Genomic DNA, 12,133 nt, shown 5'->3' on the forward strand with positions numbered 1-12,133 from the left:
TTCTTCAGACAGTTGAAAGTGGTTATTGCTGATTGTCAAGGCCTAGCTTTTGTCTCAGATAGAAATGCATCTATTTCTAAAGCGATTGGGACTGTCTACCCTCAATCAGCACATGGAATTTGCATTCATCACTTGTTGACCAATGTGGTTGCATTTTTCATGACAAAAGGGTTGACTGCCTTGGTGGAAAAAGCTTCACGGGCATATAGGTACACTGAATTTCAGGAATGTATCACCGAAATTTTTGAAATGAGTCCTGAGCTTGGAAGATATCTGCGGGAGGCTGATGTGCGCAAATGGGCTCGTTCTCTCTTCCCTGGTGAAAGGTATGACATTAGGACACATAAACTTGGGACATATTTATTTTTGTTAATTTCAGCATATCGACTGCAATCAATCACATTTATGTTGGTACATGTATGGAAGTGCACAGATTTACTGACGGCTTAGACACCACTGCAGCGTGGAGAACCACCTATGCGGAATCCATTAATCCAATAGCAGTTCCAGAGTGTGAATTGAATGTCCCTGCTGAGGTTAAACTTGCTAAGGTTTTACCACCAGAGACAAGAAAGAGTGCTGGTCGGCCAATAAAGAGAAGGTATGAATCAGTAGAAGACAAGATAAAATCTTCTCAAGGATTAAGAAAGAATAAAAAGCACAAGTGCAGTCGTTGTGGTACCGAAGGACACAAGAGAGGAACATGTGATTTACCCATCTAGTTTGTTATGTTGTCTCTGTTTTGTTTCTTATTGATCTTGAAACATAGTGATCTTCTGTTTAAGAACCTATTTGACCATTTGGTATTTGCTAAACTCTTGAGACTAATCGATCTATGTTTTTGACAATTTGGTATTTGCAAAATTATTGGTTCTAGTAGATGATAATCACCAAGAAATAACAAGAAACATAGAGGATAAAACCATGATAGGTTATCACGTGGCACTCGTGAAGAACCTCTACGAACTAAAATTTCTACGAAACATTCTCTAGAACTTACGCTAAAGGATTTGCTGGTTTTGGTTGTGAAAAAACGTTAAAAAATGAAGAAGGAAGAGAGTCGATAATCTCGGAGTGGAACGTTGAGCAACTTTCTCCGCAAATTTCTCTCTTGTTGACTCGGTTCTGATCCATTTCGAACAGATAAACTTCGTGTCGTTTTTAGATAAACTACATGTCGTTTATACACAAATGTCATGCTGTTTTTTAGAAATGAAATGGCAAAAACGTTGAGTTTAACTTGGTCCAAAAAAAATCTTATTGGACCGGAGGCCCTCCACCAAGACCCAAGACCACGCCCACGCCGAACCGGCCGGACGGCAGCGGCGGCGCGCGCGTGGAGAGCCTTCCCCTCTCTCCATGCTGTTTAAGCCATTGTATATGAGTGACCATATTTATATTGCTCATTTCTCCTACTCTTCCCCGATGTGGGACTCTTCCTCATCTCTTCATTATAGCTTTATTGGGCTGTTTAACATAATATCCCAAGTCATTTGCTTTTCACCATTTTAATTAAAACTCATTTGGTTTATTGGATAAAACAATCCCCCACATGAATAGAAATGACCCTTCTAAACATATGCAGACTAAATGCAGACTCGATAGACTCTAAAAAACTATACTTATTCTAATCCTGACTAAACTAGACAGACTTATCGAGAGTGCTTGCGAAAAGTCACTGTGTTTGAGTTGGTGGCATTTTTAAGCCTTGAACCACTCATTGTTAATATCTGTCGGGTTTACTTTACCAGAAGGTGAACATGATGTCTTAAACCGACCGGTGTTTTATGTAGACAGAGATAACAGGCATAACGCAGCTTCATTTTCTCGTAGAACTTAGTCCTCTATTGTGTTCATTGTGGCCTTGAACTATTCCTGGTTTTCATGAGTGAACTTAGAGAATATAGCCTTGCATTCATTCTCCTAGAAACGGCCCCATTTCACACTCATTAGGTGATTGAACATGAAAAATATTGAGTAATACTCCGCTTTAGAAGCTATGGAATCATTAAAAGCTTATGCTTATCCTTCTCACATTCTTTAGCACTTTAATCATCTTAGGAGCTGGGAAGAGACTACTTTGTCTCAAGTGCTTTGGTTAGATTCTGTTTGATTTTGTTTTCCCTTTGAACCTACGTCTTGGGATCTCCAGTCATGATAGGTAGGGTTGCAGTCAAGCATCCTCATTCGTTATAGGTTTTAAACTCATTCCTTTTGATGATTTAGCAACAACATCTCGTGACAAACCTTTAGTAAATGGATCCGCTAGGTTGTCAGCTGATTTGATGTAGTCTATTGTGATTACACCAGTTGAGATAAGTTGTCTAATGGTTTTATGTCGTCTTCTGATGTGATGAGATTTACAATTGTAGAGATTACTCTCAGCTCGATTTATAGCTGACTAACTATCACAATGTATGCGTATAGCTGGCACAGGTTTCTCCCACATAGGAATATCTTCTAAAAAATTTCTAAGCCATTCAGCTTCTTCTGCTGCTTTGTCTAAGGCTATGAACTCAGATTCCATGGTTGATCTGGCTAACACTGTTTGTTTGGTAAATTTCCATGATATTGCTGCTCCTCCTAGTGTAAAGACATATCCACTTGTGGATTTTGAGTTTTTAGAATCTGATATCCAGTTAGCATCACTGTATCCTTCTAAAACTGCTGGTTCTTTACCATAGTGAAGCCCAAAATCTTTGGTGTAGCGCAAGTAATTGAGTACCCTCGTTATAGCTTTCCAGTGTGTATGACCTGGATTACTTGTATATCGACTAAGTACGTTTACTGCATGCGCTAGATCTGGTCTAGTACAATTGGTCAAGTACATGAGACTTCCGATCACACGTGCATACTCGTTTTGTGAAACCGCTTCACCTGAATTCTTTGTCAAGTGCATTTGGGGATCTAACGGAGTTTTTGCCGTACTATTAGAGTAATTTTTAAACCTCTCTAATATTGTTTGAGCATAATGAGATTGAGTTAAGATAATTATGTTTGAATTTTTTGTGACTTTAACCCCGAGAATTACATCTGCTAATCCCAAGTCTTTCATCTCAAATGTCCCTTTGAGCATGTTTTTTGTTTGATTGATAATGTCTTTATTGCTTCCAATAATGAGCATATCATCTACATATAGACATAGCAAAACATACGCATTTTTTGTAGTTTTGTAGTATATGCATTTGTCACATTCATTTATTTTGAAACCATTTGACATCATTGTATTGTCAAATTTTTGATGCCATTGTTTAGGAGCTTGCTTAAGTCCATAAAGTGACTTTACAAGTCGGAATACTTTGTCTTTCTGTCCGGGAACGACAAAACCTTCAGGTTGTTTCATGTAAATTTTCTCTTCTAAATTACCATTTAGAAAAGCGGTTTTTACATCCATTTGATGGATTTCTAGGTCTCTTAAGGCTGCGATTGCTATCATCAGTCTTATTGATGTTATTCTCGTTACTGGAGAATATGTATCAAGATAGTCCAAACCTTCCTTTCCAAACCTTCCTTTTGTCGGAATCCTTGAACTACAAGCCTAGATTTGTAGTTTTCACCAGGTTTTCGTGTCATTATCCATTTATTTCCTAATGCTTTACAGCCAAGTGGTAAATCTGTTTTGTACCATGTATAATTTTGCATGATAGAATCAAATTCACTCCTGACAGTTTCGTTCCAAAATGGAGCTTCAGGTGAAGTCATGGCTTCTGCCAAAGTTTTTGGAACATTTTATACTAAAAATGCCATTAGGAAATCTTCACCAAAAGATCTTTCCTTTCGAGCTATTTTGCTTCTTCGAGGTTCATCTTTTTCTTCATTTTCTGAAATATCATTTGTAGAAATCTCGACGTTTGTCTCAGTTTCTGAGTTTTTGACATTGTCTCTTTCTTCTCGAGTTCGTTTTGAACCTTGTTTTTCCTTATATGGAAAAATATTTTCGAAGAAAGATGCATTTCTTGATTCCATGATTGTATTTTCATGAATGTCTGATATTGCAGATTTATGTACCAGAAATCGATAAGCATTACTATTATGTGCATTTCCGATGAAGATGCAATCCACTGTTTTAGGTCCCATAGTAACCTTTTTTGGTGGCGGTACCGCAACTTTTGCCAAGCACCCCCACACTTTGAGGTATTTATACGAAGGTAAATTACTTTTCCATAATTCATATGGAGTTTCCATAACGCTTTCCCCCCACATGTTCTGGGGTAACCCAGATTCCTGCAACATTGCATTCATCATCTCTTTTAGAGTTCGATTCTTGCGTTCAGCAACTCTATTAGATTCTGGTGAGTAAAGAGCTGTAGTTTGATGGATTATTCCATGTTCTTTACAGAATGCATTGAATTGACCATCATACTTGCCTCCTTTGTCGCTTCTAACTATTTTAATAGTTGTTTTAAGCTGATTTTCGACCTCGAGTTTAAATTCTTTGAATTTTTCTAAGGTTTCATCTTTGCTATGTAACAAGTGTACATAACAATATTTTGTGCAGTCATCTATGAAGGTCACAAAGTACTTTTTCCACCTGTAGTTTGTATGTATTTTAAATCACATACGTTGGTGAGAATTAAATCTAGAGGTTTGTTAGTTCTTTCAACACGAGGTGATGGCGTTTTTGTGAGCTTAGCATGTACGCATACTTCACATTTTTGCTTACTTGTTTAGAATTTAGGAATTATATTTTAATTCATTAATCTTTGTATAAATTTGTATTTTACATGACCTAATCTTTCATGCCATATATTAAAAGACTCAACCAAATAAGCAACTGACTCTTTCTTATTCATTGAAACTTTTGGAGCTACAACTTTCGGAGGGACTGTCATTACATTCAACTTGACAAGTCCACCCTTAACATACCCCTTTCCCAAATACATCACATTCTTCCTAATCACGAGCTTGTTCGCCTCAAAACTTATGGCGAATTCATTCTTGCTGAGCAAGGTTCCCGAGACCAGGTTCTTCCTCATGTCAGGCACATGCTTCACATTCGTCAGAGTGACCTCACGTCCAGATTTCATCTTCAAAATCACATTGCCGCGTCCTTCAATCTTGGAGACTGCAGTGTTCCCCATCCTGAGCTTCTCCGGAGTCTCGCTTTTCTGATAGGTGCTGAACATCGCCCTATCGGTGCAAATGTGGGTGGTTGCACCCGTGTCATACCACCATTCCTTGGGGTTGTTGCTTTCAACCATGTTGGCTTCAGCCACCGCAGCTACGAGATCCTCCTCAGTGAGATTTGCCTGAGCCTTCTCATCCTTGATCTTTTTGCGACACTCAACAGTCTTGTGCCCCACTTTGTGGCAGTAGTGACATTTCCCCTTGAACTTCTCCACATTCGCATTGATCTCAATACCTTTGTTCTTAAAGTTTTTTGCAGAAGCCTTCAAGGCTGCAGCAGTTTTGGAAGGCATGGCAGGAGAATTAGCGTGTGCCTTTCCTTTGCCTTTGTGCTCAGCCATGTTGACACTGTGCTCCTTAGCAGTAACCTTGTCAGCAGTTCGGTTTCTGGATTCCATCTGAAGCCTCATGATGAGCTCCTCGAGTCCCATCTTCTTCTTCTTGTGCTTCAAGTATTTCTTGAAATCCGCATAGCTTGGAGGAAGCTTTTCAATGAAGCTGAGAGTTGTGAATGTCTCACAGATGGACATTCCTTCAGCAGCGATTTCATGGCAAATGAGCTGAAGCGTTTCCACCTGATCCATGATGTATTTTGAATCCACCATTTTGAAGTCGTGGAATTTTGAGACCATATACTTATGGCACCCAGCATCCTCACCTCTGTACTTCTTCTCCAGTGATCTTCATAGCTCTTTCGCCGTGGGGATCTCACAGAAGACACGGTACAATGGGTCAATGAGACGACCCAAAATGTAACCTTTGCAGATGAAGTCGGAATGCACCCATATGTGAACAGTTGCGAGACTGTGAACATCATCAATCCCGTAAGGAATAAGGGGCTTGTCCTCCTGGATAAACTTGTCCAGCTTCATCGTTGTCAGGAAGAACATCATCTTTTTCTGCCACGTTTTGAAGCCTTTGCGATCAAACTTGTCTGGCATCAGTCCTTGAGTGAACACACTAGGGACAGCCGGTGGAGTTTGAACTGCCACCGGACCACTTGCAGTTTCTGAAACTGAACCCGTCTGATAAAGACCAGCACCGAATAGACTCCGGCGAGTGGTTTCATCAGCAGCATTTCCCGCAGGGAGAATAATGCTTGTTGTTTCTGCAGCGGTTGACGCTGTGATGTTTCCAACGGTTGTCACAGTTGCATCAGTGGCTGCAACGTTGAGTGGAGTTATCGTGACATCAATGGGGGTGTTGTTATCGTTCGTCATTTTTCTGTAGAGAAAACATGAAGATGGATTAGTGCTCCAATCAACAAATAACATATTATTTTTAAGCAAAAAATAATAGTCTAAAATCGATTTTCATTTTTGGTGTTTGAACCAAATCATATCGATATAAGTCTTGAGAAAAACGTTTTGCAAACTCGCTTAAAAGCCTTCGCAGAAATCGTTTTGTATAGACTTAGAATGTTTCACAAACTTGCTTAAGAAAGCGGTTATTGAAAACGATTCATGTAAATAACATTTTATTAATGTATCTAAAACGTTTTGCAATAATGCTAGAATGCAATCCGCAAAGCGTTATGAAACAAATAAGAAACGTTTTGCGGAAGGGCTATAAAGCAAATCGCAAACTCGTTTTCAAAAGAACATAGAAACGTTTCGTGGATAAGCATATAGCAAATCACAAACATTGTTTGAATGAAACCATAACAGGTTTGTATGAATCGTATATGAATAAACGTTTTTCAGTAGTGCTACAGAGCAAAACGCAAACCGTTTATGAGATAAATTACAAACGTTTCGCGGAAGTGCTAGAAAGCAAATCGCAAACACGGTTCCAAAACCCATTTTTATAGATTGTTCTTCAATCCGATCAAACGCTTTAGATAGAAAGCGAAATAAGAGTTAAGATTGTAGAAGCTGGAAAACCAGATCAAAAGAAACAATATAATATAAACGATGTTAAGGAAAATATATAGACGATTTGAAACCGCAACGAAAATGAAAGCATGGAGTCGAGACGAATCTCTTTCCTTAACTCTTAATATTCGCTCCATTAGGGCGACGGATCTGTACGAATATGAGTCCCAGGATAAAACCATGATAGGTTATCACGCGGCACTCGCGAAGAACCTCTACGAACTAATATTTCTACGAAACACTCTCTAGAACTTACGCTAAAGGATTTGCTGGTTTTGGTTGTGAAAAAACGTTAAAAATGAAGAAGGAAGAGAGTCAATATATAAAGAGGAGACGAGGAGCGGTTTTTCGAAACTGTTGCCAACGTTTTCCGAAAATATCTCAAGGATCTCGGAGTGGAACGTTGAGAAACTTTCTCCGCAAGTTTCTCTCTTGTTGACTCGGTTCTGATCCATTTCGAACAGATGAACTTCGTGCCTCCAAGCTATGCGGATTTCAAGAACTACTTGAAGCACAAGAAGAAGAAGATGGATTGGATCCATTAAACCAAATGGGTTTTAATTAAAATGGTGAAAAGGAAATGACTTGGGCTATTATGTTAAACAGCCCAACAAAGCTTTAATGAAGATATGAGGAAGAGCCCCACATCGGGGAAGAGTAGGAGAAATGAGCAATATAAATATGGTCATTCATATACCATGGCTTAAACAGCATGGAGAGAGAGGAAGGCTCTCCACACGCGCGCCGCCGCTGTCCGGCCGGCTCGGCTCGGCTCGGAGTGGGCTTGGGTTTCGGCTTTGGCTTGGGCTTGGGCTTGGGTCTTGGGTCTTGGTGGACTTTTTAAGAATATATTACTCGAATAATTAGTTAATGGTTAACGCCTAATTCCCCGAATAATAATCTAATCCACCTAAGTACGGTCTAGCATTTCTTGAACATTACAAAAACATAACTCTCATTTTTGTAATGGAATATCCTACTTGCAAACAAATCCAGAGAGGTTTCCGACCAAAGTCATAGCTTTCCTCCATCGCTTTACCTTCTCCTCGCTAAACCTTTTAGTGAAAGTGGAAATCCCTTGAATTGATATGAAGATTTACATCAGTTTATATACACAAAACTGTTCAGTGATATGCGAGATTATGCCCACGAATATAGGAGTACAATATTAACAAGAATAGGAATATTTTCATTGACTAACACCCTCCCTCAGTCGGAGCGTCAAGCTGCGAGACGCCAAGGCTGGATCGGAAGCTTGTGAATAAAGAAGTAGGCAGTCCCTTTGTGAAGATATCTGCATACTGAGATGACGCCGGTATGTGGAAGACTTTGACGTGGCCCATTTGAACTTATTCTCTCACAAAATGTATGTCAATCTCAATGTGTTTTGTTCGTTGATGTTGAACAGGATTGGACGAGAGATAGACTGCACTGATGTTGTCACAATATACAATTGTGGCTCGGCTGAGAGGGCAGTGCATTTCGAGAAGGAGATTGCGTAGCCAACAGGTTTCTGCAACTGCATTGGCAACACCTTTGTACTCAGCTTCCGCACTGGAACGTGACACTGTAGGTTGTCGCTTAGCCGACCAAGACAGAAAGTTATCACCCAAGAAGACACAGAAGCCTGAAGTGGAGTGACGTGTTGTAGGACAGCCAGCCCAATCAGCATCGGAATAGGCAGTCAATGTTAGTTTCTGGTTCTTTAACAGTTGTAAACCTTTGTCTTTGGTACCTTGTATGTAATGTAGAATGCGCCGTAGAGCTTGTAAGTGAAGGTCTCTGGGATGGGATCATGCATGAATAAACATATTTGTTGAACAGCGTATGCGATGTCTGGCCGTGTAAATGTCAGATACTGTAAAGCGCCTGCTAAGCTTCTGTAGTGCGTAGTATCTTCCACTGGTTTGCCAATGTCCTCTGCAAGTTTTGACTTAAGATCAACAGGAGTGGAGACCGGTTTACAGTCTTGCATACCTGCACGGATTAGAATCTCCTCTGCATACTTTGTTTGATGTAGGAACATGCCTTTGGCATTATGGATTGCCGCTATGCCCAAGAAGGAGTTAATCAGACTTCCCCCAGTCATTGGAAACTCTTTCTTCATCGCTGCAAGGATGTATTCAACGAGTTCACACCTTGGCCGACAGGCCCGTTATCTTTGAAATTTCATTGTAATAGGAATATTCTCATTGACTAACATTTAGCATGTACTTCAAACTCCTTAGCGAAATGATCGTTCTGTTTATGAGGGATCAACCTCGTAGAAGATTGGTATCATCATCACCGCATTTCAGAGATGCTCTCAGATCACAGAGGGTAGCTAGTTGGTCAAGGCACCAGTGAGAGTCAGCGTAGCGAGGGGATAAAACGACGAGGAGGCTGCAGAGTCTTCAATGGCGGGCGATGGGTCTAGGATTGATCTCATCACCTCGTTGCATACCTTCGTCGTCGTGAAAGAACAGACTTTCTCTTTTCTGTGGAGAGCGTCGTTGACACGCTCTGTGAAGTTGTGGCGCGTGTCTTCGCCTCGGAAGCTGAGGAAGACGTCGAACTTGAGCTTGTGCGGCTTGGAGATAACTTTTGTCTCCATCTCCGATCTCCAATCTTTCTTGATTAAGAATCAATTCTCGCAGAAAGGTTTTCGTGAAGTCAGAGAGAAAACTTTCGATGGATTTATTTTTTCTTACAGTAAGACAAAAGCTTTAGCGTTGACTGTGAGTGTTTGTCGGAAGTGGGAACTAAAAGCAGCATTATCGCATGGTTTTAGAAGGGTTTTTACCCAAAAAGCAAGGTGTGGGCCACCACAAAAAGGAAGAAACGAGTTGCAAAAGTCGCAGGAGAAGAAACGTTTGTTCATGGTTTTTTGTACTGTTCGCGGGCCCTACTGATATGTGGCGGCCTGCGATAGATTCTTTTTTTATTTATTTTTATTTTTTTCAATGAGACAAAAAAAAAATCCAATTGGGTTTGTGGGATAAAGATGCTCTAAAAGTCAGGTGAAAATTGATTATTTTATTTAGAGAAGACGAGCTATTTCCCCATGGGAATTATTGTATAGCACCAAATGTCTTTCCAAAGTATGCACTCATTCTAGATGTTCCTGAATTAAAATTCAAAACCTATTTCCCCATGAAACTTTAGCTTAACACTTACCTCCCCTTGAATTAATAGTTCGAAATTCCTGACTCCACGAAATAAAATTATTTGGTTTATACCTATAAAGTAAAACCGTTTTGGTTAATAAAACCAAATTTAGACCAATAAACGATCCGATTAACGTCTGATTACATCTATAAAACCAGAAACTATAAACCCTTACACGATAAACTCATAAACCCATGAACCCGACTTTAATCCTTTTTCAAAATTAATAACACTAAATTGCATGGTGAAAAAAAAATTCCAAAATCACAGAGAGAAAAACAAAAAAAAGAAAGAAGAAACACTGAATTGAAGATTGAAGAAGAAGACATAGTTGAATGATCTAGAAAAAGCTCCACACCAACAATTTTTTGGGACACCTACAAATCCTCTATCCCTTCTATGCCCATCTGATGATCCAGAAGAAGCTCAACACACAGTATTTGAAGACCCAAACATCATTACTTTCAAATTTTGGGGAGAGGAGAATGGAATTTGATTAATCAATTTTAGGGTTCATAGCCTCATAGGGTTTGAGATTTTAAAGAGAGTGGGGCAAAGGTTCGGGTCAAATCTGGGTAAATTTTTAGCTTCGAACCGGTCTTGGTTCTGTTTCAGAGTTTTTTGGTTTGGTTTTGCGATTATACCGAAAATTATCTTAACCAATATTGAATTGAGTTTTATGGGAAAATAGCTTTCAAACTTTTAATTCGGGGACATCTAGAATGAGGGCATACTTTGACAGATATTTGGTACTATATGATACTTCTCGCAGGGAAATAGATAGTCTTTCCATTTATTTAATACCTCATGTCTTTCAAAGAATCTAAAAGAATCAGAGGGTTGGGGCTGTTAAACTATATAATATAATCTAATCTCTCCTTAACACATTCACATTAGTTAGTTATTATACAAAGAGTTGTAACTCTTCATGTTGTGTCCTTTAGTATAGAGTTGTGTCTCTTATACTTGTAATCATTGATCTCTATATAAAGCTCAATCATTTGTTGTAAACATTATCACAAAAATCTCAATAATACAAAGTAATTCAGACAAGTTAATTCATTTTCGAAACTGTTCTGAATAAGCCTGAAACGTCTATCTTATTCCTTCTCTCGAACTCGTGTGTAACACACTGTGATCGTTGTGTAACACAAGCGGTTAGTTAAAGATTAACAAGGACGTGCAAAAAAAATGATCTACTATGTTGAAATCAATCAATCTAGAAAAGTGAAGCAGAGCATCTTTCTCTTCCGTGTGAGAATTGAGAAACAGGAGAGAGACAAGAAGCTAACTGAGTTATTATTTGCTCTTCAGTACTGAGGTTGTTGTTCTCAGTTCATAAGACTCACCGGTCTCATATTTACATTTTTAATCGCATATTCATGTATGTGTTCATTTGTGGAGAGGATGTTACATGTAAGTACTCTTACATGAAACTCTAGGTTAAAATTCTCAATACTAACCTCTTCTTCTCTACTGTTATACACTAGTAGGTGAAAAGAAATTCGATAGCAGAGACTGAACATACACTATTTCTTAGAAGTAGTGAAGGGTGATAAGAGTCGTAGAAAATGAAATGATGAGACTGATTCTCAAGAAACGTACTAAAAACAGAATGACCTAAGCTTCAAAGAAAATAAATGAAGGGAACAGCTAGATCAACAATCAGTTTTGATGTTGGAAAGTTGTGCCTTGTGGCCATGTCTTAGAGAAGATGTATGTCGAAGTCTTTACCAGTCATATTGTCTAGTATTATAAATGCATAGGAATAAGATTAGTGATGAAGAATGAAGATAATGGAGCCCTTGTTCATATAACTGTAAAAAGGTCCAGAGATATGTCCGACTACATTCATAGCTCCCCTCCATCTTTGTATCTCCTCCTCGCCAAATCTTTTCGCATGCTCTTTAATATTTTTTTCGAAAGGACTCTGTTTCCGAAAATGCCATGGATCAACCTTATAGAAGATCGGTAATATAGGACGA

The 12,133-nt window shown here is 39.1% G+C and overlaps 1 protein-coding gene across 1 annotated transcript; it reads right to left on the reverse strand.

Moving 5' to 3' along the window:
- Nucleotides 1-8,706: 8,706 nt before the first annotated feature.
- On the reverse strand, nt 8,707-9,108 carry LOC106363286 (uncharacterized mitochondrial protein AtMg00810-like). Its single transcript, XM_013803059.1, has one exon. It carries the CDS (start codon nt 9,106-9,108, stop codon nt 8,707-8,709), a length of 402 nt encoding a protein of 133 aa, XP_013658513.1.
- Between the last annotated feature and the right edge of the window lie 3,025 nt (nt 9,109-12,133).

This window comes from Brassica napus, chromosome C5 (genome assembly GCF_020379485.1).
Source record: "Brassica napus cultivar Da-Ae chromosome C5, Da-Ae, whole genome shotgun sequence".
NCBI classification, from domain to species: domain Eukaryota; kingdom Viridiplantae; phylum Streptophyta; class Magnoliopsida; order Brassicales; family Brassicaceae; genus Brassica; species Brassica napus.

Bases quoted from the DNA above. Each gene is read 5' to 3' on its own strand.
- LOC106363286 (XM_013803059.1), bottom strand. From the start codon at position 9,108: ATGAAGAAAGAGTTTCCAATGACTGGGGGAAGTCTGATTAACTCCTTC.